The sequence below is a fragment of the Pholcus phalangioides genome, unplaced genomic scaffold, assembly GCF_987345545.1.
Source record: "Pholcus phalangioides strain wild (caught in Gottingen) unplaced genomic scaffold, Ppha-v1.0 ptg000042l_1, whole genome shotgun sequence".
NCBI lineage: Eukaryota > Metazoa > Arthropoda > Arachnida > Araneae > Pholcidae > Pholcus > Pholcus phalangioides.
Window position 1 is genome coordinate 33,444,191 of NW_028301628.1, and position 27,163 is coordinate 33,471,353.

The 27,163-nt window shown below is 33.9% G+C and overlaps 1 protein-coding gene across 1 annotated transcript in view; it reads left to right on the forward strand.

Annotated features, from left to right (window-relative positions):
- Positions 1 to 27,163, forward strand: part of Slik (Sterile20-like kinase) — a 43,883-nt gene that overhangs the window by 2,445 nt on the left and 14,275 nt on the right. The window contains exons 2-12 of the mRNA XM_089254559.1: positions 587 to 751; positions 4,325 to 4,523; positions 6,411 to 6,483; positions 6,727 to 6,921; positions 10,389 to 10,470; positions 10,666 to 10,773; positions 11,740 to 11,851; positions 12,564 to 12,828; positions 21,573 to 21,688; positions 21,793 to 22,027; positions 25,095 to 26,055. Of these exons, the coding sequence (XP_089110685.1) occupies positions 587 to 751; positions 4,325 to 4,523; positions 6,411 to 6,483; positions 6,727 to 6,921; positions 10,389 to 10,470; positions 10,666 to 10,773; positions 11,740 to 11,851; positions 12,564 to 12,828; positions 21,573 to 21,688; positions 21,793 to 22,027; positions 25,095 to 26,055 (2,511 nt within the window). The remainder of the gene's footprint in view (positions 1 to 586; positions 752 to 4,324; positions 4,524 to 6,410; positions 6,484 to 6,726; positions 6,922 to 10,388; positions 10,471 to 10,665; positions 10,774 to 11,739; positions 11,852 to 12,563; positions 12,829 to 21,572; positions 21,689 to 21,792; positions 22,028 to 25,094; positions 26,056 to 27,163) is intronic.

Genomic DNA, 27,163 nt, shown 5'->3' on the forward strand with positions numbered 1-27,163 from the left:
ATGGTTGTCTTATTCTAAGTATGGATATACAGATCAGTTTTTAAAAAGAAAAACCACTTTATGATCACCAGGCTATAGAGGTTGCTTCAGACAGTGTCGCCATAATACATGGGTTCACCCAAGCCACAAGTGCAGAGGGGTCTCATGGACATTCAATATCTGGTTAAAATTTCAGATATTAAGCATTTAAATTGGTTGATAGGCATTTTCAACCAAATAGGTGAACCTCAGAAAAATCACATTGCTTGGTGGCCCATAATGCTCTTGAGACAACCCTGGGTTGAGAGAAAGAGTTAGGTTCAGGTTTGTGTGAGAACATATTTTTGTTTTCTTTGGATGTTCTTAGGTATTACTGAACAAACAAAATGTAAAGTACATTGTTAACTTATGCAATTAAATGGTAAATTCTTTTATCCAACAGCGAATTCTTGCTCAAGTGTTATTTCTAGTAGCAACAAGTTATTTTGCAGTAGGATTTATCATGCATTTATTTCTGTGCTCTTAGCTGCGTTAAAATGAAAACATAATGTATACAGATGCCTTTTGCATTAAAAGTTTAATTAAAATTTCTATTTTTCTTTTATAGGCCAGAAATAAAGAGACTGAAAGATTAGCAGCCGCAAAAATTTGTGAATTGAAAGGTGAAGATGATTTAGATGATTTCACTGTTGAGATTGATATTCTCACTGAATGTCGACATCCGAACATAGTTGAATTGCAAGAGGCTTTCTTTCATGAAGGGAAATTATGGGTAAATAGTTTTTCATGATTATAATTGTAAATATACATATTGCTCTATAAATGCACATTTTAAATAGAAAATTATTTGAATCTTGAAAAATCACATTGCAATAAAAATAACCATAAATTCAGAGACCACAAAATTGAATTCTGCTTCAATCAAATCACTTGAACAGACCAGAGAGCTGAGTATTCTTGTTTGTAGGTCAGAGCAGAAATGACATCTTATCAACAGACCCAACTCAACCCTTAACTGGTGTGGTGGGGGCCATCTCGACCCCACGCATGGCTGACCTTGCCACCCTTTAAGAAAGAAATGTATCTAGACCATCCTATTTTCAGTACCTTTCAAGCTTGTTGTTTACATGTGTTTGACAAATTCGTGATGCTCTATTTTTTTTTACCTCCATATCATTGATCAAAGTTCCTGTGAGGTCAAAATGACACTTGTGTAAAGCTTTTTTGACTGACGGCCAGAGTGTTCAGATCAAAATGGCATTTCTGAAGTGTGTCAGTTTTCTTGATAACAGTTTCAAATTAATCAGGAAACATCGGATATCCAAGGTTGAGCATGAGGACAGTAATGTTTGCAAATTGTGTGTAAGATCTGATCTGTATGATCAACATGTTGTGGGGTTGTTCGCAAGGACTGTGTTTCCGACTTCGAATAAGTCTAATTTTGGTGCTTGTGCTAAAAATTATTTGTTTTGTTGCTTGCACTAAACATTATTTGTTTTTGTGCCTGTACTTTATGCTAAACATTATTTGAATTTGTAAATTTCATTTTCTGAGTGTATTTTAATCATATTTGTTTATGCTTTTAAGCATGGAAATTGAACTAAGAAATTCAATACATAATTTGGAAAAAAATGCAAAACTCATGTATCCCTCCATTTCTTTTGAATGTATGTCTCAGTAAAAAATCATTTTGAGAAAATAATTGAAGAAATTTGAAAAAAAATTATTTAGTGACTTAATATTAATAGATGAATGGAGGCAGTTAAAAAACCCATTGCTTTTATGAAAACTCTTTTTGTTGATTTTTTTTAAATGCATTAGTACTTGCTTTGGTCAAAATGGTACCACAGCACTGTTAAACACAGAATTTTCACAACGGCAGTTAAGGGTTAAGCAGCAACTTTGCATGATTTATCTTCTTGTTCACGCTACAGCTTATCTTAAGAATCCTATCAAATCATCCAATCAATTATCCAAGTTATATGTTCTCTTGAATAAAGCAACAAAATAAAAATAATTAAAATACAACACAATAAAATTAATATTGAAAAATGATGCAAGATTATAGCACAGGAGAAGTAGATCAAAATTATCACAAATATCCAAATTATTCTGTAAAAAACATTTACCTGAGTCAATCAATGAATAAGTGAAAGATCACTTATGTGTTGGTGCAAGAGAGAACAAGGAAAAAAAGACACATAAGTGACAAATACTTTTAAGTAAATAGCATTATTGTGCTGTATCTTTGACTGAGAGTGCAGAAAATCTGTCTTATAAGTGAGAGAAACTTATAAATGATAGATCGCTGTACTATGTAAAACAGTAACCTACATGAAGTCTCTGACAGATATGAAAAGCTGATGACAATGATATAAGAACCTCTCTAATCCAGACTCCTCAGGATCTAGATGATTTCGAATTATGGATCCAGTTTTGTTTATTTCCCAAATTTTCATATTTAAATCAGTAATGTGTTGTGTTGAGCATTTTGATCCATATTTTCCTTTAAAAGAGAATAATGCATATAGTAGTAGTAGGCGTATAATATATGATAATAAATATATGCAATATAGTGGTAGGTAATTTTATCTAAAACCATAATTTTTAAGTTACATAACATTATTAGTAAAAAAGATTCCTTTATTCTTTGAATATATTTTACATAGGTAAAAAATCTGTAAAAACACAAAAAAAAAAATTATTTTCTTAAACTTGTAAAAGGAAGATTTTCTGATTCCATATTCTCCGCACAACATTTGTACTGGTGTTCTGCTTTCTAGTTTTTCAAACGTTCAACTTTCTCACCTATGCTTAAAGGATAAATTGTCCAAAACCCCCCAAGTTTCAAAATGCTATGTGGAGACTTATAGATTTTTTTTTTCATGATACTAACATGTGAAAAAAAATGAGTAGCTACTATAGCAAGAATATAAAACTGTCTAAATAGATCAAAAATTTTTCAGGTGTCCCCTTTGCTTTTTTTGTTAAGTTAACTGTTTTATCAAATTGATGGTTTTAAGCTGGAAATCTGATGGTAAATTAATATCACTTATATAACTGTTTAAATAAGCACTGTTTTCAACTTTTTATTTTGTTATAAGAGTTATTTCTACTTCACATCTTATTTTTCATGTATGATTACGAAGCTTTTACTGTATTTAGGATAGTTCTTGTCCAAAACCCTACCGAATCTGCCAGACCACTTTTCTTTGAAAATACATTATGTTGAAGGTACCCAGTGTCACAGTTATAATCATTGCATTATTGCGAAACTTTACATAAATATTTTTCTTTAGATAGCATTGCTTTTTTAATGAAAATTGTTCCACATTTGAACTTGTCAAGTGTTTTATTTTTATTTTTAAAGTGAACTTTCTATTTTACATTCCCAATTTTAAATTTAAAAGATTAGTTTTAAATAGAGAAAAATATTTGAACAAAATGAGGCCACTATGTAGCACCTACACATGACTAACAGAACACAATTTCACAAACACTGATTACGCTTATATGATGAGACTTCAAGACCCAAAATTTTTGTTAAATTTCAATTGTTGTTCTTATGAGGCTAGAAGCTAATATTTCACTGAATAAATTCAAGTTACACGTACAATCCTATCACATGGTGGACAGCAGTCAGAAAAACATTGGAAGGAGGCTTATCAAAAGACTGTCTTCAGCACATTTTTTTTATTTTTGTCTCTCGCACGTTATGCATCAATTGAAAAAATATTTTAAAATTTCGTTGTGATACACACTAACTCAGAAATAATCTTGACAAAGGTAGGGCAGCTAAATTAGTTTTGTGCTATCGAATGTTAAGAGGCATAGCTGAGCTTGATTATTAGTGCTCAATTATTCCATAAGTTACATAAGTTTAATTTCATTCTGTAGTCACATCTGCTGCATTTTTCTATTTTTCATGTGATAAATTTTTATCCCTTTCTTGTATCTTTCATATGTTTCAATGAATCTAATATTTAACCTTAAGACCAGTTTTCAAGTGCAATCCCATAGTTTCATTAATTTTCATATGGGCAACCCCCTACAACCCTTTACATATACTGTTTTGAATTTTATTATATATTTAAAATATAATTAATAATATAAAATAATTTATAATATAAAGTTTATTATTTGATTACAGAAGTTACTTCATCAAATTGTAAAGTTTTTCATGTATGGTTATAAGTAGGAGGTTTAGGACAGTGCGGTAAATACTATGGTTCTTACCAACCTGTCCAAAACCTTGCCAATCCTGGAATGAATACTCATGTATATTTGGGAAATAAGTGGGCATAATTTTTTAATTCTGTGTGTATGTGTTCCCTTTGAAATGCAGATCTTGATAGAATTTTGTGAAGGGGGAGCTGTGGATACTATAATGGTGGAATTAGAAAAACCTTTGACAGAGCCCCAAATTCGATACCTTTGTAGAGAAGTGCTGAAAGGTTTGGATTTTTTACACCATCACAAAGTTATACATAGAGATCTGAAAGCTGGAAATATACTTTTGACTATGGATGGTGGAGTGAAGCTAGGTGAGGTTATATATTTTAGTTGCATTATTTGTTTATTTTGATTCTTCTTTCTCTTTGCTGTACTTATGCTTATGAATTTTCATATTTTGGTTTTATAAGCAATTCATTGTATAATAATTACAGAATTAACCCTGGGGGTCTTTGGGATAAAAATTTCCCACCACTAAAAATTAAATTATTAGAATTTATTCTTTTTTCTTGTGAATTTATATGAAATTGGGAATGTTTTGTTCATAGATGCAAGCATTATATTCATAAGAGATTCATTTCCTGCTTTCAATAAATGTTTTTTCATAAAAGTGGGAAGTATTTCTCCTAGGGGTTCACTGGGTTGGGTACTTAGCTGGATATCGTTGTTCTGTGGAGTCTGTGTTCAAATTTTCCTTATTAAAAAAAAAGCAATGACTTATTTGAAAGGTATGTAACCAATTTCAATGTGATTCAATATAGGCCTATAATTTTGTAATAAAAATTTCTTGATCGCATCAAAAATGTTGCTCACAAGAAAGTTTGTTTAATTAAAACTGTCATTACTATTTTAATTCTTAATTTTTCTTTTTTTTTGATTAGCAATGTGTCATAATTTATGAATTTTTTTTTCAAATTATTTGAATGTGCAGGCCATATATGGCGCTTTTTATTTTGTTCAAATGTTATGGCAAAGACGTTATAAGCAGTTATTCCCTTTATCATTGCATGCATAGATTCTAGCTTCTCGAAAGGCATCTGCCCTATGCACGAGCCTGCAAGTAATAGGGAAATTAAGCTCTATAAAGAAAAGGTCAAACAGAATTAAAAACCCATGTCATTTATACAGTTCCGTTCAATTTTAGCAAATAAATTGATTAGCACATTTTGCAGCAAAAAATGCGCTGGTTACGTACTCTTACATGGAGTTTTAAGAAGAGAAATAATCCTGATGGGAGACCTGCTATCAAAAATAAAGTGCGTCTTTCAAATGTAGAATCACTTATAGCAATTCGTATAGATAAATACAGGCACTGTGCATTGTGAATCACAAAGGCTAAAGAAGAAAAGGAGCAATACAATTTGTAAGAAATGTGTTTCTTAATGTAAAGTTTGTTTTGCTGCTATTCACAGCTCCTAAGTCTTATATTCATTATTATTTGTGCATTATGTTTTTTCATATTTTATATCAAAGATTAAAGTAATTTCACATAAAACTTTAATCTATATATATAAAAACGAATGTCTGTCTGTCCTTTATGCATTATTACACCATTCATCTGATCGCCATGAAATTTTGGGAAGTTGTTGAGCACACTCCCGCAAAGGTTCTGGCATAGTTTTTTTTTAAAGTTTTTTTCCTTTTCTTCATTTCCTTGAATTTCCTTTCTTCTGAGATGGCAGCAATGCGCGTCGGGTAAGCTAGTTTTAAATAAAATTTTGTTTCATTTACTTGATTTTTTTCCTTACAGCTATAAAGTGGGAAATTATTATCCCATTGCTCACTCAATGTAGCATGTTGTGCTAAATGGGTGATGGGATAATTTCCTACCCTATAATTTGCATAATATCAATGATATTCATAAAATTCCTACAGTATCGTGATCTCATATACCTTCTGACATAACATGTCTTGTTATATTATAACAAGGCAAAAAAAGAAAAGATTAAAATATGTGTCTTAGTTTTGTGCCCTGTAAAGGGAGTGGGGGAATCTATCAATTCTACTGATTGTCTTATTCTTGAAGGAAAAACAAGGCATACCAAGCTTGATGCCATTCTATACAAATACAGCGCCACAACAGGCAAAATGCCCAATAAGGTGGCTAAGAAATGATTTCATTCAAAGATTGAAAGAATATTGATTGCACATGATGTAATATGTACATATTAATTTTCCTGCTTTTGAATACTTTTTAGCTGATTTTGGAGTCTCTGCTAGGAATAAACACACATTGCAGCGTCGAGATTCATTCATAGGTACACCTTATTGGTTAGTACACATTTTTTTTTTCTGATGATTGGTAGATAACTTATTGCTAGGAGAATGACCATGGTGAATGATCATCATTGAAAACTAGTTTCTATCAATATAGTTTTATATGTTCTGAATACTATAAATTTTTTATCTTTTTGCAAAGAAATTTCAATAAATTTTTCACGAAATTTAAAATATATACTACACTTGTTTTGTGAAGAGCTAGTTAATGATGACGATGCTGAAATTATCTTGTAGGATGGCCCCAGAAGTAGTCCTTTGCGAGACATTCCGCGATAATCCTTATAACTACAAAGCTGACATATGGAGCCTTGGGATCACTCTTATTGAATTAGCTCAGATGGACCCTCCAAACCATGAGATGACTCCAATGAGAGTGCTGCTCAAAATACAGAAGTCAGATCCTCCCTCCTTAGATCAACCATCCAGATGGTAAGCTATTTGGTCCTTGTGAGTCTTGTCCATTATTATATGATCATCTAATATAAAAGTTATACGTATAATATTTATGACGATATAATAAAACCTTGTGTAACAGTACTCTGTGAACCAAGAGAAAATATTATTGTAGAAGAATTTATTGTTATATCGAGTATTGTTGTGTGCATAGGAGGCATATGCAGAATTTTCTCAGAGGGGTATTTTTTTCCTTCTCGGAAAGGGGGGGGGGAGAGGTTACGTGTTTTTTTCGTGCGAAATGACACTATAATCTTGGCTTGAGGGGGGGGGGGTTAGAACCCCAAACCCCTCTTTGCATACACCAGTGGTTGTGTGTAGCTAGGTTTTAATATAACTTATTAGGCCAAGTGATGAAGATACACAAATAATTGTGATAATATGAAAAGAATTAAACATTGTAAATTGCGTAACTGTATGTTTTACCTTTATGGTGGCATCATGTAGATGAAGCCAAGGAGCATGATGTCATTCAACCTGCCCTGTATATAAGAAGTAGCGAGCTGCAATCAACTACTTGCTTACATACTTTTAACTTATCACTTGCCTGTACACGAGCTGGCATTGCTAATTTGTATATGTTACTACATTAAACTAATAATGTTTGATTGTTATAATTAAACCAAAGTTGTTATGTTACAACTGTGAGTCTCATCTTTGGTCATCAGGTGATCGGACATCTAAAAATCTTCTTTAAATAATTATTTTGCAGTGTTCAAATTTTTTTATATTCTTTTTGAAATTTTGATTCAATTGCATCTCTCATTGCACAATTATAATTGTGGTTATAAAATTAATTCTTGCCTTTTAGTGATCATTCACGAATAGGTAGTTTATTTACTTAAAAAAATCTGGTAGCCCCACATTTGTGATATAGATTACAAGAAAAAATAAAACAAATATTGTAGAATAAAAGAAAATTTAGCTAGCTCAATTTTAATTTGTAATTGCATTAAAAATGGGAAAAGATGTGTAAGAAAAATCACATTAAAAAAGTGTGTTATTGTAATCATAACGTAAGATTACAGCTATAACTGATCATGAGAAATATAAAGACTATCTTTGATATCTTGAAGTGCTTCTGCAAACTAATATTACTTGAAGTTGCAAAAAATTACAGTGGAAGAATTTTGATGCAGAAATTATATCACACTTAAGAATGAAATCACCTCCAGGCATTGAACATTCGAAAATATGGATGTTCAATTTATAGAAGCATGGCCGTAATTATGATATCAAAATGTTCCTATGCATATTCCTAGTCTCGTATGCTTAGCGGACTTTTATTTTTATTAAAACAGCCCTTAGTGAGCAGAACACACACTTGTTTCACAAGGGAAATCATTATATTCTTCATAGCTAAAATTTCATGATTTTAACATCAGTTTACTTTCCTTTGAAATTCTCCCACCCAGAATTATTAAAAACTGACAGGACTGTATATTTATTATATGTAGTAAAACTTCTTTGCAATGATACTTAAGAGACAAATGAAAAGTGTTGTTATTGTGTTTTATTGTCATAAGTGGAACCAGAGATGTAAAATTCTTGGTAATAATCTTTTGGAACATATTCTTTGGAAGGGCTAAAATAATAAATAATTTCATCTTAATCTTTGCAATGTTTTTGTTCTCTCTCTTCCTTTCAATAATATTTATTTTTTCCTTCCTAAAGCAGGGATCCGCCAAAATTTGAAACCTGGGGTTTTGTGAAAAGAGGGAAAAATAGATTATTTTAGTTAGATTATTTCTTAAGCTTGCACAAACAGGTTTTAGCGATTTGATAACGAGGACAATGTGGTACCCGTATGTAGAGATGGGGGGGGGGGACGATGACATCTATGATTGAATATTAGTCATTACTGTGGGTAGTGATTTTCAGCCGAGGAATAAATATTTGATCATATGCTTCTCATTTTAAAAAGCTTCATTTTTTTAAATGACAAATTTTTAAACTGCTTACATTTGAGACTGTTAATATAACTTCATGGGTGAAACTGTCACGTCTGAGCTATGAGTGCTCGAGCACCCTAATATTTTTTGCAATATGTCAGAGCACATCAGAATTTGTTTAAAAATTAGAGTTTGACATGAAACTCGAGCCAAGCACCACAAGTCTAATCTTCCCAGGCTCCTGAATTGAATTGTCTCCACTTAGACTGATCTTTTAGATTCTAGCACAGTGCATAAATCAGTGACATGGAATGAAACATCAAATAAAAATTATGGAATGAGAAATTAATTCTCAAGCGTAATATCTTGTCGAAAAAGAACTATTGGGTAAAATATAATGGACAGAAAACTATATAATGGTTAATAAATTGCTAGCGAACTAGTGCCATATTATCGTAGATGTAAACTTGTATCTAGTTCATGAGCTTGAGCGCACCCAATATTTATTTGCCACCATCTTGATAACACTTATAAAAATATTGGGTTTAGCTTCTTTCTCTCTTCCCCCCCCCCCCACAATATTTTGAGCCTCCCAATATTTTCAATAATTTCACATTTTTGCATATTGTACTTGATATCGTTTCTAATTTAATAAAGCACTAGTCACAGTTTCGAATCTTCTCTCTCTATAAAATTATTCTAATGTAAAACCCCTAAAAAAAAGGGGGAAAAGAAGATTTTGAGTGAAAAAAGTGTTTTTCTATCTACTCTCACAAAAAATTCTCAAGGTTATACTCTTATCTCAAATCGGCACACCTTGGCAAGCGAAAGAATGGTGTTTGTATTTCTTCCATAGGGAACTTCCCACATAATATTATGTCGGAAACAATGTATGGCTTAAGAATTTAACTTGTGAATGAATGTATAAAAAATATTTACATAAAATGCTACCTGTTCAGAATACTTATGATGTCACATGGTAGAAAAGAGCATGCATTGGTATGAGTTTGACAAAAGTTTTCTTTTAAAACTGCTGTAACAATGAGAATTCTTTGTATCTCATATATGTAGCAGTAAGGAATAGATGGCCAACAGAAAGAAGTGAGAAATTGAAGTTTGTAGCATACAATTTAAAGATTTTGAAGCAATATCACAATATCAACATGGCTGAATTGAACAACTTTCAAAGTTTCCAAAATTTTCATAACCAAAATTTTTATGAACCAAATGCAACCTCTCAAAATAACCAAAATGAAATGATAATTTAAAAATGTTTCATGATTTTTTGTAAAGTGTTTCAAGCTCAGATTTAATTTGACATCATAAAAGTGTACATAAGTTTGTTTTTTGTTTGGAAAATTAGGCAGTTAAGTCACACTAATCACATCTGAAGCATGAGATTTCTCTCTACAGACACTGTTATGAAATTTTTTATTTATATCACTTGCTTCTATTAATTATTTTTCTTACAAACGAAGGACCTGAAGTGATTAATTTTAAATAAATAAATTTACATATTCGTAAAAATTTATAAAGTTAATTTTTTTTCAGGTCAAAGGATTTCAGTGATTTTCTAAAACTGTGCCTTATTAAGGATCCAGAGCAGAGACCAGATGCAAGTGTCCTTTTACATGTAAGTAGGTTGTGTAACCAATAAAATATTTTCCCAGTTTTTATTTATGATTGAGAAGAAATAATACATGTTTGTGTAATTTCATTTTATGTAAACATGTGTCAGCTGCTTCACTTTTTTTTTTCTTTTGTGTGTATGCATTTTGTATGTACCAATAATGCTCAGAGTCATTGTGCCTCTTTATTTAATCTTTAGCATCCATTTGTTACTAATGCAACTGATAGTAGACCTCTGCGAGAGCTTGTTAGTGAACATAAAGCAGATGTGTTTGAAGAAGTGGAGGATGATGAATTTGATCAAGAGGTAAAATATAAGGAACTATGAGAATTTTTTTTATTTAAAACAACTGTTTCTCATTTATGACCACACATTGCAATAATGGTTATTATTGCAATATGTTTGTGTGAAAGTGCTTACATTTGCCGTTTCAACTAGAATTGAATCCTAACCTCAGTATCAGTCAAGTGTTCTAATGTGTGTACCAATCAGTGATTGCATCATTTTATTTCTGGTGATCTTCATGTATAGCTCCATATTTTAGTAAAGGATCGCAACCAACTTCAATTTTTTTTTGTTACTGTTTCTGAAGTTTTCAAATATACTTATGAAATATTTCAGATCTAAACTGGGGGAAAATATAGCTGATGTTTTTCTTTGAATTTCATCAGATATGCAAGTGCAATCTTGATGTAAATGAAATAGTGATTTTCTCATGCTTGAAAAATGATTAATGTTTGAGATGAATAAGATGATTGAGAGGGATTTGTATAATTAGATTTTGATTGCATACACTTATGACATTAATTATAAATAATTTCAACATAAAAGCTGGCAAACAAAGTTTTTGTGAAATAATTTCAGTTATTCAACTTTTGCTTTCGAATTAAATAGAAACAGTTGGGAGTTATCTCATTTTATTATTTTATTCTATAACTCTGCTGCGCATGGTAGCCCAGGTCGATAAGAAACTTGTCTATACAGTGCCAAAGGATGATCAGAGGTATTGCAAGTTGGGTTCCGAATTTAGAAGATCAATACTTACATCATTCATTATTGAAATAAATTTTCCTTTATGAATTCATCAGGTTTAGCTTTGACTTAAAATCTATTATTATAATCTGTAAGTGTATGTTATGGTTTGACAAATTTTAGTATTATTGAGGCACCCATCACACCTAGTAAGGTGACCTAGGATTTGTCGAGGACTTGTATATGTATTTATCAAAACAACATTTTGTGCTTATTGCTTGTTTTTTAATGCTTGTCCAGGTTCCATCTGGAATATCATCATCTCACATGAGTGTTAATAGTGAGACTGGAGGTGATAGCGGATCTAATTTAAGTGACATATCGGAAGATGCTTTAGCTCCAAAAACTGAGGGTGAATATTTTTCTTTTATTTAGTAAATTTAACGTCGAGGATCATGATTATGTTGAATAAATTATTAGATGCTGTGACGTTGAGTTCATTTGTTCAAGAGGAAGGGAAAGAGAGGGATATATATATTGGTATAGATATCGTTTAGCAAAGTGAAAATATTATAATTATAACCATAATGCATGTACAATAGAATCAGTGACAACTCTAAAAAGGCAAAATTATCATTATAAAAGATTTATACAGTGAAACCTCTCAATAAGGGACATCCATGGGACCAGGCGTTTTGTCCCCAAAATAGAGATGTCTTTTATTCAGAAGTAAATACATTCTTTTTTACCTCTTAAATTGGAAAAAGGTGCACAGATTAAATGAGGGAATGGAGGTATATCTTAAATAGAGGTTTGACTGTACCGTTGTGTATATAATGAAATTCAATTTTTTTTATTGCCATGGGAAATCTGGAACGAAGAGCAATATTTTTGTAGATGGTATTGTTATATGTAAGTTTCACTCTGTATTTTTTATGCATAGATATTTGTGACACTATTATGATAACAATGTTTTTGTATACTTGACACAAATCTAAAAGAAAAATTTATGAATGTGAAGCTTTCATAATAGCAAAACAGGAACATTTTGAAATTGATTGATTTCTACTCTACTTCTAAATTGGAATCTTATAATTTTTTTATTCAATTTTAATGTGATGCAGAAATTCCCACTGTGCATGACAAAAATGAGGTTGATAAAAACTCAGCTAATGGTCCGAAAGAAAAAGAAATGCCACCTGCACCTCACAAAGAGCAGCGAACAAAAGGTGTGGCTCCCAACCCTCCTAACTTTGTTCCTACTGAGAAAGGAACCTTGCAACGACACAAGAGTAAAGAAGAACTATCATCACCAGCTTCCAAGGAACAGATGTTGAAGAAGGCGAAGAGCACATCTTCTTTGCAAGAGCAGACTTCACCTGCTTACAGGTCTGCTTTGAAAATTTATTCTAATATATACAATTCCATGGAATCTGATACTGCAATCAAAGATCTATTGTATTATGCACTGGATCATGAAAAGTATTCCAATCCTTTGAAAAGATTGTGAATTGAGATGAAATCATTTAGTTTTTGGTATCAAACACAAACATTCTATGATGTACAAGATAGTTGAATAAGAAAAGGGAAAACTTTATTTTTTTAGTCTAGGGATTTAGAGGAGGCTAGAAATTCAGAAAGTTTCATAGTCGATTGTTTCAGATTGGAGGAGGATTATCAAGTTACAGTAATGTAGTTGTTAATTACACTATTTAATTATGAAGTAGTCAAACTTGGTCATAACAATATGCAAGAAACCATGCAAAATTCTGGTCGTACAACTGAAGTTGATGCCTTTAAAATACTGGTGAGGAATATATAATCAGATGCCATTAGGTGACACCGCTTCCTAGGAAGGCTTCCGATTTTTAATCCTTATAAAAAATCTTCTGGTTGAAAACCAGATTTTTCTGATTTTCCATATCTTTTTAAAAATCTGTAAAACTCCTCACAAATTGTGCTTTGCAAAAGTAAAAATCCTAGTCCTTGCAATCCAAGGCTGACCATATTTCTTGAAAAAATATAGGAAATTGGGATTTTATATATATATTAAGTAAGCAAAATTATCAATTGTCTCTTAATATGGTAGCAAAAGTGATCAATGCTCCTAATTATTGCTAAACTCGTAAAAAATTGCCTAGGGGAAATGAAGTGCTATCGCAAATCACAGTGGATTGAAATGAATTAAATGAAAAAATTTTGAGAAATATTCATAGAAATAAAAAAAAATAAGTTCGCAAAATAATTTTAATGCTTGATTCCAGTGAAAAATATAAATTCCAGTAGGATACGTTGAAAAAAAACAAAAAGAAAACATTTTTATGAAGAAACGTTCAGAGGGCGAAAATCTCAGGAAAATACGAAATGTCCCGAGAAAATAGGTCATGCAGTCACCCTAGTCAATCTCTTCCAGAAATAATACAAAATTTCCCCTTTTTGACATGGTTTCTTTACCAACGAATTCTTGTCACGTGATAATCTACAGATTTTCTGAGTCTGCGAATTGGCATCTGAGATGCTGCCACCCTAGCTGCCACACTTCCCCTAGGGGAATATACTTTACCTGTAATATACCTTACTTGAGAGTGAAGGTGAGCATATACACAAAAGTGAAAAACAGAGCATCTTTGAAATTGATTGATGATAGCAAGTATTTTTTGACTGACACATACCTTGAGGAAGATATATTAAATTGAATTTCAGGAGGCCCTTCAAATGAACGACATAGTTTAAAAATACAGTGAATGCATGAATTAAACACAGTTCAAGCTCTTAGGAACTTTTCTAACATTCCTACAAACAATGGATAACTGAACAACAATCAACAATCATGCTCCAAATTCTGTTGTTAATGTTATTAGTATCAACAGAAAAGCAGGGCCAGATTAAGATGCTTTCAGGCGTAAGCACTTGAATGGTTTTGGTGCCGTGGTCCCTTACAAGTATATTTTACTTGATATTGAATTTATAAATGAAAAAAAAAATGAAATTTTATATTTCAGAAGTAATTAATCTAAGGCAGAATTATGCTGTGAATATTTCTAAGCGCTGACATTGAAGGTCTTCCCCCCCACCCCACCCTGCTAACGCTTTTCTTTTCCTATTTTTCCTACTTGCAAAGTCTTTGATAATATCTGAAGAAGATGTCTCTTTCTCCACTAATACTACGAAAGTTTCAACAGCTGGCTGATGCGAAGATAAATCCAGGAAAGGGAATTCAATTGCCCTTGCGAGGAATTTAACCCACCTCTTCTCATTTGCCAGTGAACGTCCTAGACCACTAAGCCAACGAATCCTCTTTCCTTAGAGCTTGTGTGTGCTGAATGGGGCCGTACATGAACAGCCAGACCTAACTCAAGGCAAAACTCACAACTTCTGACACTGCCACCAGATGGCAACATATCCGAAGATGATGTCACTCTCTGTTATTACTACAACGGTCTAGACAGCTGTCCATGTATGACCCCATTCAGCGCATATGAACTGTAAGGAAAGAGAATTTGTTGGCTTGAGTTTAGGGCGCTCACTGAGCAAATGAACAAACAAGCTCTTTCAAACAAGGTGCCAAAAGCCTGAAACACCAAAAAACAAACTGATGAAAATATGTTTAACAAAAGACAGTGCAGTTGTTTTATTTTGAAAAGGGGTGAGGGTTAACGAAAATATTGTTAATTTCGCTGCTCCAATTTATAAATATCTGCTCCGAATCCTATATTTGCTGCTCCAAATCTTCAATTTGCTGCTCCGAAACTGCTCCGAATCCTGAGTTTTGCTGCTCCGAAATGGACTTTCACTTCCCACCCCTGAATATATAAAAGTCATCAGTAATTTTATTGATTCGTTTTCATAAATGTTGTATGAATGCAAGTCATGAAATGTGACTGATTGGTCTTATAATTTTGAAGCTTCATTATTCTTCTAAAAAATAACAATATTTAGTCCCACATATCCTCTATATTTTTGTGAGGAATATATTTTTGAACAATTATTTTTCAGATCCTTAAAAAAAAAATTCTCTAACTTTGCTGAATATTTTAGATTTTGATCAGATTTCAATATTCAGGGATTTAAGTGCAATTGAATCTTGTTAATGTGAAACTGAACAAATCAAGGGATTGTTTTGCTTTGATAGAAATTTTCAAGATATCAGATAAAGTTTGAAAACAAGTCACTTTCGTCAAAATACCAGTTTCACATTCTGTTTAAAGGCCAATGTTCTATAAATGGTTCATAGTTTTTATTTACAAAAATATCAGATAAAAATTGATTCAAACATTTCCACTTTTTTAACGTATATAGACAAGAGTTCAAAGTATTTTTGAAATAAATTCAGAAACTTCAGGTTCATATAAAAATTTTTGACAGAATTTTGAAATTTGACATTTTTGGGGCATTTTTTCCCCATTTCGATTAAAATTTCCCAAAACTTCAATTTTGAAGTAAATTGAAAATTGTTTTGTGTTTATACTACTTAATATATCAATCAAAGTAAATCAATTAGTTTCTTTGTACTGTTAAACGTTAAAGAGCTACGCACGTTCAAAAAAGCACTTTCCATTTATGGAACATTCGCTTTCCAAGAGAGCGGGATTCTTCTAGGGATATCTAATGTGCAGTGGGCTGCTTCGATTGATTTTCCCGTTTGAACCCCAGAGTGTTGTCATCATTCAACATATGTATAGGGGCTAATTTTGGGTAATATGACACAGGAATGTACTTTCTGGGGTGGATTGTTTATATTGGATGAGTACGTTTTTATTCTTGCATTCTTAGAAATGCAGACCTGCCAACTCTCCGGATTTAGGCGGGAGACTCAGATTTTTTTTATCCATCCTCCTGCTCTCCGGATTTTTTAAAATTTCTCCAGATTTTGGCAGGAAATTAGATTTCACTCGAGCTTTCATGTTGTCGTGACATCAATGACTGCAATCGTCGTTAGGAAAAACACCCATAGAGGACAGCCGTGGTCGTTTCCATGGAGCAGCCATAAAAAAAAAGTGTTGGTGACTATTGAGGCAACTGGCAAACACGTGACTGTTTACGTAGCGTTTATCAGCAATCATTTATCTGGGGGAAACCCTTGGTTGCTGAAATTCCTGTATAATCGTTATTGTATTCCATTAACAGCCACGCGGTAAACAAGTTTTTTCGTCAGCAGCTTTGTAGTTTGAAATTTTTTAATTCTTTCCTCTGATTAAATGTGCCTTCAGAAAGAAAATATAAAACTAAACTATATAAAGCTAAATATAAAGCTTTTAAGAGTTCATACACCCAAGATTATCAATTACTGATAGCATCCACGAAAGGAAACACTTGGGTTTTATGAACAGTATGTAGATGTGATTTCTCTATTCTGCGTGAAAAGACTGACATGGAATTATATTCTGCTCAGGGGCAACGCAGAACCTGCCTTGGGGGAGGAATGGAACTTTTTCTTAATTGATTAAAAAAAAAAATTTGATTTTTTTTTTTCATGTAGTCTATGAGTGCCGGGAGGGGGGTCCTCGGGAGAATCCCCGGATTTCTGGATTCCAAAAGTTGCAATGTCTGGAAATGTATGTTTTAGCAAACTGCAGACTAATCAAACCGAGGTCGACAATCTTAGATAATCTTGTGTTCAGCTGAGTGTAACTATATCAAAACGATATCTCACATTAGAAGAAGCTGTAAGATATTTAGAAACTCTTTCAGATTCCAAATTAGAGGACGTAGATATATGCCAATTACGTGCTAATGTAAATGGGAACATCACAGATGAAACTGATATGTTGAAAATGATCTAGTATCAACAGATTTAACAAAATTAGGTATGTGAAATGCTAGATAATTTTGTAACAATAAGGATAAGGTGTTAGAAAACTCCAAGTGCAACACTCAAGTTTCAAGAAAAAGCAATACTGTTTTTTGTATGAGCAATCTGGAAAAAACTATTGCATGGGATAAAAAAAAATCTTTCTATAATCCGATCAAAACCTCGGCTCTGGATTCCATTGGAAAAGATTTGCCATATGACCCTTATAGCATGTTAAATAATTCATTCAGAGTTGCGAGAAGCGGCTCTTATTTCGCATTTGGAATTCCAAAGAGAAGAGATAACGGATCTTCTACGTACAAAGGAGGGATAATTATTTATCCAGGTTCACGTTGTCATCAGAAAAAAACATGTCAGGTCATTTGATGGCCGTTATATTGTGTTTGCAATGCAGGGTTGGTAAAATAACTGGGCTTTTTTGGTTTAAACTGGCTTTTTTGTTTTTAAATAGTATTAACATTGAAGCAATAAATTCTCTGGAAAATCAAACTTCTAATAATTGATCAAAATAAAATGTTTAATAATATAATTAACACTATTCCCCATATTTAATCAATCAATAAATATTTCTTATATTTTGACAAAAACCAAATTTTGCAATTTAATTATTTTTTGCTTAACTCAATGGATTACTTCATGTTTGAAAATTCTTTTAATGTTATTATTAATCATATAATATAAAGGCGTTTTCTCCAGTTACTTTCAGTATGCTTAATTAAGAAACTATTTTGCAAAAACTATAATAAAAATTAGGTGAATATAATGAAGCATAAATAATGCAGATTAATTAACAATGATTTACGATATACAGGGTGATTATAACTAAGGTTCTGATTTCAAAACACTGTAAAAAAAAGAAAGATTGTAAGAATGACTTGAAAATTGACATGAATATTCCTGAAGGAATATAATTTTATTAAGTAAAGGGGGAAAAAAAGACTAAAATGTAAAATTAATGACATCATCCAACACATGACATGGGAAATTTGATTGCAGAATGGAAACAATAGCCAGTCATGGCAAAATGATAACCTAATTATAGCATTACACGTTTTCATAATTCATGGAAACATCACAAACAGAGTGAAGTAATTGAACAAATAACTACAACTTACTCAGGAAATGTTAAATATGTTGTCCACCGTGTTCTGGCTATGAGGTGAAAGCACAAAAATTCTTGTTTAACAACAGATCAGAGTACGCCATGGTCATGATGTGGATGCGCTTGCGATTCATCTTTCTTAAGCCAAACGTGCCCGCACGTCAATATTCCGGAGGAACTTCTAACATACAGGGATGCGCTGAAGCTTGCAATTCACCAAAGTTTGCAATCCGACCACTATTCATAACATTTTGAGGTAACCCCCCCCACCACAGCCAGAAGTTGCAACGGTTAAGGTCAAATGAATTGATGGCCAGCCAGGTGTCGTGCAATCCTGTTATTGTCAAAATGGGTCTTCAGCAGCTGCTTTGCTGGTATTGCAATGTGCATCTTGATAGAAGTTGTTCTATCCACACACTGATGCTGTGGAAGTGCCAAAATGATGTGGCTGCACACAATAGGGTATACTGCTGGTCAAGTACAGCATCATGTACTTGCACTTTTTTCCTTTCGCCAAAGAAAATTCTATTGCTTCAGGAGTATCCGTGCAAATTTCCAAGTCATTCTGATCAGTACTTATTGTATAGTTTTTGAATCAATACTTTAATTATAATTACCCTGTATATAGCTGATTATTTTTCATAAACCTGTTACTACTACTATACAGTAGAACCCTGATTAATTGGGCATAACAGTGAAAGTATAAAAAAAACAACTATTGAATATTAAAACTGAGATATACAGTAGGAGATGTGCTACTTATGGGAAAGAAAATGAAAATGTCTGTGAGGTAATATAACTACTAGTACACTAGTCTTTGTCCTTTAGGGACAGCTGGTGTCTTTATTGGATTATAGGACCACCTGCCCCTAGTATAATGGTATCACTACTGTTACTGCTGCTTTGTGAAAGGAAAAAGTAACCTTGTGAGATAATACACCACTACATTTAGATGTATGATACAATCCTTATTCATGAATTAGGTAAAGATATATATATACACTGCTCAAAACAATTAGGGGAGCAAGCAAAAAAGTGAAGAAAACCATGCGAGACAGCCACGTATTGGCATACAACGGATAGTACATGCGTATCAATGTGCAATACAGAAAAAAGACGTAAAAAAAAAGTACTGTTTAGACATGATGCATGAGTTTTAATAGAGCGTGTGGTCTCCTCGAACAGCTAAGACTACTGCACACCGGTTTGCCATGGATGCGATGAGGTTATCGATCAGACTTTGGGGAATACTGTTCCACTCCTCAAGAAGTGCAATCTGCAAGTCTCGGACAGTAACAGGCGGCCTTGGTCGCGCAGCAATGCGTCGTCCGAGCATGTCCCAAACATGCTCGATTGGATTCAGGTCAGGAGAGCACGCTGGCCATTACATACGCTGTATTGTTTCAGCTTCAAGCATGTTCTCCACCAGACGAGCTCTATGCGGTCGGGCATTATCATCCTGGAAAACAAAGGAATCTCCAATGGCTCCAGCGTAAGGGATGACATGAGGTCGCAGTATCTCGTCTGCATACCTTCGGCCGTCAAAGTGCCATTCCGAATGATATGCAGGTCCGTACGTCCGCCTATGCTAATTCCACCCCATACCATCCAACCAGCTCGTCTGTATTGTGACCTTTCACGAACGAATGCGGGGTTATTTCGAGTGCCCCTGTCCCTCCATACCAGAACACGCCTGGTGTCATACTCCAGACTGAATCGGGACTCTTCTGTAAACAGCACTTGGCTCCAATCATTTTGCTCCCAATCTCGATGTTCAGCCTACGTGCTAAGAGCCCTCCCTCATGAAGCCGATTACGTACTGTTTGGCTGGACACCCTTCGTCCTGTTGCCAAGAGCAACCGTCTTTGCAGCTGCGTAGCATTCTCTGTTCTGTTTCGACGGGCTGTTAACCATATATACCGGTCATAAGTTGCTGTAGTGGCGCGTGGCCGACCTTGCCCTGGTCGACATCTAACATTTCCTGTTTCTTGGAATCGATTCCACAGCCTTGCAACAACACTTCTGGCGACTCCAACAGCGTCCGCGACACTATGTTGTGTTTGCCCGGATTCCAGTCTGCCTATAACACGCCATGCCATGGATTCTGGTAAATCACGTTGTTGAAACATCCTCAAGTCACCTTGTCTCAAAAAAAAAATACTGCGCTATCAAATTTCACAGTTACGGCAGTAAAACAGACGTTTCTGCAACATCCCGATTTCTGCCCTTATCTCCTTTTTCTGGTTTTTGACGTCATGAACTTTGATTTGCATATGAAGTTTTCTTCTTACGTTTCCTGCTAGGCTTTAAATTATGGATGATTCATTTTGTGTTACTTATCGGTATACATCTTTGCGTAATTTTGTTAAAACCATGTGCTCCCCTAATTGTTTTGCATCAGAATGTGTAGCCAAAGGTTAGAAAATGTGGTAAAAATGAGAAATATATATACCATCAAAATATACCCCAAGGATATAAAATGTGATGAAGAAAATGAAAAATTTTGGCTAATAATGAACCAATATGATATTTTTCAAGGAAAAAATTATATTTAGGCCACTTTTATTTGACTTTTTGAAAAAAAACCACTTGGTTAAAACCAAGGTTCAAACCAACATGGTTTAAACCAAACAACCCTGCTGTGAAGCAAGGACGGTGTGCAGTATGCCAAAAAAAAAAACACACTATATATAAATTTATACAAAAATTGCCACGTTTTCAAGACAAATAAAATTCAATTGTTCGAATGGTCGATGCGTTTTGGCTCTTCAATGGAGAGCTGTCATCAGGACCTTGTGGTCAGAATTCACACGAATGAGTCGTGGAGGGGTGATGTTTACGTCGATGATGGCCATGACTCATTCGTGTGAATTCTGACCACAAGGTCCTGATGACAGCTCTCCATTGAAGAGCCAAAACACGTCGACCATTTGACCAATTGAATTTCATTTGTCTTGAAAACGTGGCAATTTTTGTATAAATTAAAACCAGGCAAAGTTTCTAATTTTTGTGATAATGTATATAAATGCTACCAATATGACAAACGGGTCCATCAAATATATATGTTTTTCTTCTTTTAGCACGTTCTTCTCAAAGTGTATGTTTTATAATGGTTTTATGTCATTTGATTTAAAGTAAATATTCTAAAGATTTGTGAACCTTTTCAAATTAAATGTTGATGATTATCTCATATACATTGATGTTTTACTATTATTTCAGGAAACCAGTTGCGCCAGTGCCCCCTGTAGGAAAGACCAAAATAGTCACCTCACCAGTGTCATTATCAGTAAATAATTTAGATGTTGCTGTCGAGGAGAAAAACTTACCTTACTCAAGTGAGTTCTTACATTTTCAGTGTGTTTGCATTTTATTATTTCTGATCTTCTATTCAGTTACATTAGTTGTTATCAATAATGTGCAATGTTATGCTTCTTTTTAGAGAGTTCTGGAGACTTAACAAAACCAGTTATATCCACTGAATTGATGATTGATTCAAATTCTTGTGACATTGAAAAGATTGATGATTCTAACATTCGTGATAAAGAATCGATCAGCGATTCCCTGATTCAGGACAGTAAAGCAGTTACAGATTCATGCAGAGAAAATCAAGAAGATGTGATGCATTCACCAGACATAGTTGATGCTATCAGTGCACAGAACAGGGTTAATCAAGAGTAAGTTTTTCGGTTTTTTCTATTCTGTGCTATTGAATTCGCTTGGGTGTAAATCTCTTAAGCCTCAATTACATTGGGGGAGTTTACTAGCTACTCGCAGTTTTACTTGCTGCTACTAAAGTCGCTCTGTGTAATGACATTATCTTGTAAACTCGCAGCTCACCCTGCTAGTGCAAGTAAAGTTTAAGGGTCGGCTACCACTTTTCTTGTTACTCGCCAGTGTTTTTTGTTATCTCCCGAGTGTAATATGGGTGTGGCTACTTTTTTTCACCGTTACTGTGGCTCACAACAAAAGAGAATGATGACAATATGAATAAAGGAAGGGAAAGAAAATGAGTTGAACGCTCATCTAGTTAGCGACTCTACTAGTCCTGTGTAATTAAAATTTGTGGCACTAGTTGAAACTGGTTTGCTCGCCAGCTACATTACTCATCAGAAAATAGCTAGCGAACTCATCCAATCTAATTGAGCTTTTATATAAAAAATTTATTTTGCATTTTGTATGCAAAAATAAGCTTAGACTTAGCATAAGACTTAAGACAGACTGAGATTACCAAAGTGTTTGGAAACTGTCTTCTACCAAGATTTACATACTTGAATATCTGTAGCTTCTTTGACAACGCAAATGTTTTACTTTTCAGATAATTTCTTGAAAAATAAATAAAATAACACGTTCAACATGAACAGCTTGCACTTATGAGGGAGGGGGATATGGCAACCAATGGGGAAAATTTAAGGTTTTTTTTTCAAAGTTAAATAAGCAAATTTGATTTCCAATTGTGTTTTATTGATGAACATACACATTTATATGATGAAAACAATATTAAAAATTAATAGTTTAACTGCTTTTGCAGCGATGATCAATTTTATATATAAACTCTCTAGTCCCATTCGACCAGGGATCAGCACATCCCAGGTGCCAAGTCATCATGGGCACTAGAAAATTGTACTGGCGCCTAAAATTTTCAATCTATGATCGATATAACAAAGTCTGAGGACAACACAAAATTTCCAGAATTTTTATTGGTGTGTGTACCAGCATGAAAAGGGGCTCTAAGTTGTGTTTTGTGATTATGAAAAAAAAAATTCGACGGGTTCTCAAACATTTTCCACTTTTGGTGCCCCTTTTCCATACCAATGCTTCCTAGAGCAGTGTATCAAAGAACCTTTGTCTGCATCATCACTCCGAGACACCCCCGACAAACGTTGAGGGTGCACAGTTTGAGAACCCCTGTTTTGCACCATTTTTCTCAAGAGAAAAAATGTTTGAACCCTAAATAATTGGTCTACTACTTCACCAAACACTAACTCTGGCCATATTGCTATATTACAATTTACTGCCATTAATGAGATGGGTTGGAAATGAAAGCGCTGTCTGTCAGTGGTTGCCTTAAGTTCATTAGGGAAAATATCTTATCTATATCCTCCCTCGGATTCGAATCCAGGACTGTGACAGCCACCTTCACCGTGGTAGACGAGCATCTTACCACCATGCTACTTGGGCAAATAAATAATTGGTTTGTCACCTAAATACTTTTTTGATTCCTCAAGCCTTGCAAAGGCTGATAACATTCTCACATCACAGAATTCCCACGAATCAGAATTCACCATGTCACTGTAGTGTGTAGCAGCTTTAAGAGAAACAGAACCAACCCCTGCTAGAACCTATCCTTTCTGTAAAGCTGAAGCCAAGCAAGCACCCACAGATCTGAAACATTTCAGACACCTCTTTGTTACTACTTCTTTAGAAGTAGTCATGCAGACTTGAGAAATCTTTATAGAATAAAAGAAAGGGATCCATATGATGGCAGAACTCTGAGAAGATGGCTCCACAAAATCTCTTTAATGATAGTAAAGAAATTAAACTGAAAAATATCATTCATTCTTATGTATAAATGAACTACAACAGACTGTCGATAATGTGGTCGAGAAGAACTGATTTCCGTCTTTTTTTTCTCTAATAATCAGGGATGGTTAACTTCTTGTGATTAATGACAGCCATTTGAATGCTGTCATTCAGATGTGAAAGAAGTATTGAAATAAAGACAAAACAATTTGGCCTTCTCTCAAGCCCCACTTTCCCTTGTGTCATAGGTCACACTGACAGTGCTCTTCAGATAAAATTTGACTATTTGGTTATCATTTACATAAGATGAAATTCAAGCTGAATTAGTTTCACTTATTAGATGTGATTAAAAATTTTCTAGATAATGAGTTACAGTTTCCAGGCTGTTAGGCCATAGTTTAAGGCATTTTCTTCCTGCCCACATCTGTGGCTGGCATTTTCTGAGCATAAACATACATAGGTTTCTGCAGCAAGCAAAAAAGGTGTTGTACATCTAGTGTCATCAAGTTTTTCTCTATATAGACTTCTGAGGCTTGATCGGCAGCAGAAGAGTTGCATTTGTTGTGCTCTGGCTGTGTGGTTGGGGATATCAATTAGGGAAAAGTAGCTGCGTGCTAATGTTGATTAGCTGTGTGTGGGATCTTGACAGCAATCACCATTAGGATCCCCCCCCTCACACAGCCAATCAGAGCACAACACATCCACTCAAGTTAGCCAATGCAGCTCTTCTGCTTCTGATCAAGCCTCAGAAGTCTATATAGAGGACAACAAGATGACACTAAATGTATGACACTCTTCTCACTTGTAGAAATCTACATGTGTTTAGCCTCAGAAGCTGCCTGCCACAGATGTAGGTAAAGAAAATCCCTCAAACCATCGCCTAACAGCCCGGAAGCTGTTTATAACTCATTGAACGCTGGTATGAAAGCCTAAGACAATACTTTAATTGTCTAGATAGTTGTAAAGATTTGGTAGTAAAATACTCATTCTCATCTGTCGAAAGAGACTAATTTTAGCCAGTTTCATAGTTAAAATAAACATGAAAAATGTAAAATTTAGAATGACCTTGAAGACTGAGGAAGTTAAAACGTAAAATTTAAGAGAGAGTGATATTTATAGTGGTTTATGAGTTTTTTAAACATATCTTTGTTTAACTTCAATATTGTATTCGTGATTCTTCTTAATTTGCACATTCATAAGGTACATATTTCTGTTTCACAGGATTTTGATTCCTTCCAAGACACAGTCTTCCGAAGTCACAGTTTCTTCTCATAGTATTCTTGAAGATACTGATAATATCGAACCTGTAAATGTGTCATCTGTGTCCACTCTAGATTCTAGCCACATTTCCATTGTTACAATTGGTGAGGTTGAAAAAGTAAAAGACTCCTCAATCAGTGTAGAAGGAATCACTACCACTTCAACAGATGTTGACAGTTACATTCCAGAGAACTCTGGAAGTGTCGTGGTTGTGCAGTCACCATCTACTCATACTCTTTCTAAATCTGATATTGTGGTAGTTCGAACATCTGACTGGCAAAACAATGGTGTTTCTCAGCCTGAAAGAAGTAGCCAATCCTCAATGGGTTCATACAGTTCCCAAACCACTAATGGTAGCAGCGGTGGAGGCTTACAGGTAATTTCTAAAAACAGTTCACACAGTTCTAGAGAGAGTGTAAATAGCAGCACTACTACTACCACACAGCAAGTTCTGTCTGATGTTAGTCTGAACGTTGTTGAATCTGTAAAACTTGTTGGCATGGATGATGGGAAAAATGTACCTGTAGAAAACTATGAAAATACTGTTGAGCGAAAGCCTGTATCTAGTCAGAATTTCTCTCAGGTCAGTGAGTCATCACGAAGTGTTTCTCCATCTTCTCCAACACTCTCTGAGGACAAGCCAAAAATTCGTGTCAGTGTCAACTTGAAAAAGGACCCATCCTGCTTGGCCCCTTCATTGGGCACCCAGCTGCAGCAGCAACAGCAGCAGCAGTCTGGCGAAATAGTTTTGACTCCAACAGAAGATGAGCCTATACCTTCCAATACCTCAACCATGAACAACAAAGCCAAAGGTCATAAAAAAGGCTTGAGTGACACTGAAAGTGTGTCTACCCTAGACAGTGTTGGTAGCAGTGACAAGGAAAACAGAAGCAAAGCTGATGAAAAGCGTTTGAAGAAGAAGGTACATACAAGTTTTTGTTTTTATATTAGATGATCCTTTTCTTATAGCTATAATTGTGTGTTCTTCTTTTGTGTTTTGAACTAAATTTAATGTACTGTGTTAAAAATATTTTTCTTTAGTATACACCACTTTTTTTCTTGTTTAAGAAAACATTAGTTATTAAATTGTTGGAAAAATGTAATTATTTTCATCAGTTTGTTATGCTCTTGAGAATTTCCAGTTAAATTTAAAAAAATTACTGTATATACCTGTTTAAAAATTTATATTTTTGCTGGAAAAAATTGGCTTTTTTCTTCCCTTAGCGAAAATTGTTTTATCGCAATGAAGCAATTTTCTTGTCTAACATTGAACCGAAAACAACACCTGCATTCAGAATCATGAAATGTTTCGCCTTGCAGCACATCACAGACATTGCAACGTATTACAATAGCCTGGCTGTGTGTGATGGCCCATGTTTAAAGAATTTAATCAGCAGCAGTTCTTGGTGATGTCCGTGCTGAAGCTGAGAGAGCGCACTAGGCTGCCAGATAACTCACTCTTAGGGATACATAAATTTCGCAAATTAAAAAAAAAAAAAAAAAAAATCAAATTTTGTATTTATTCCCAGAAAAAGGGTAATGTATAACCAGGTGGAATTTGTGGATCAAAGCTGTCATTTATCAGAGCAAATATATAAACCATATTGCAGTTTTTCTTGATGAATATGAAGCCGATAACTTGAGCATGTTTCCTTTAAGGAAAGTTTTGACAATGAAGTTCTACCTGGTAAAATACAGGCTCTCTCAGCTGAATTTCATTTCTGAGTAATTGATAAAAAAATTTTATATTTAAATTTTTACTGGTAAAAAATTTTGTATTAGCAAAAAAAAAAGTTAAATAAGAAATTTAGCATGTGTTAAAAAAAAAGTATTTTTTGGGGAAGCTTTATGATAATAAATTTAGAATCTCAAAAATGATGCTGGTATTGTTGCAGCTTCAGATGGACAGAATAAATAGTTTACCTATACTCTGGAAAGCTTTATTTTTTGCATTCGATGTCATGTGTAGAGTCAATTTATTTAAACTCTTCTCTGCTGCTGCTCTTTCAGCATAATAATATGCTCTTCAC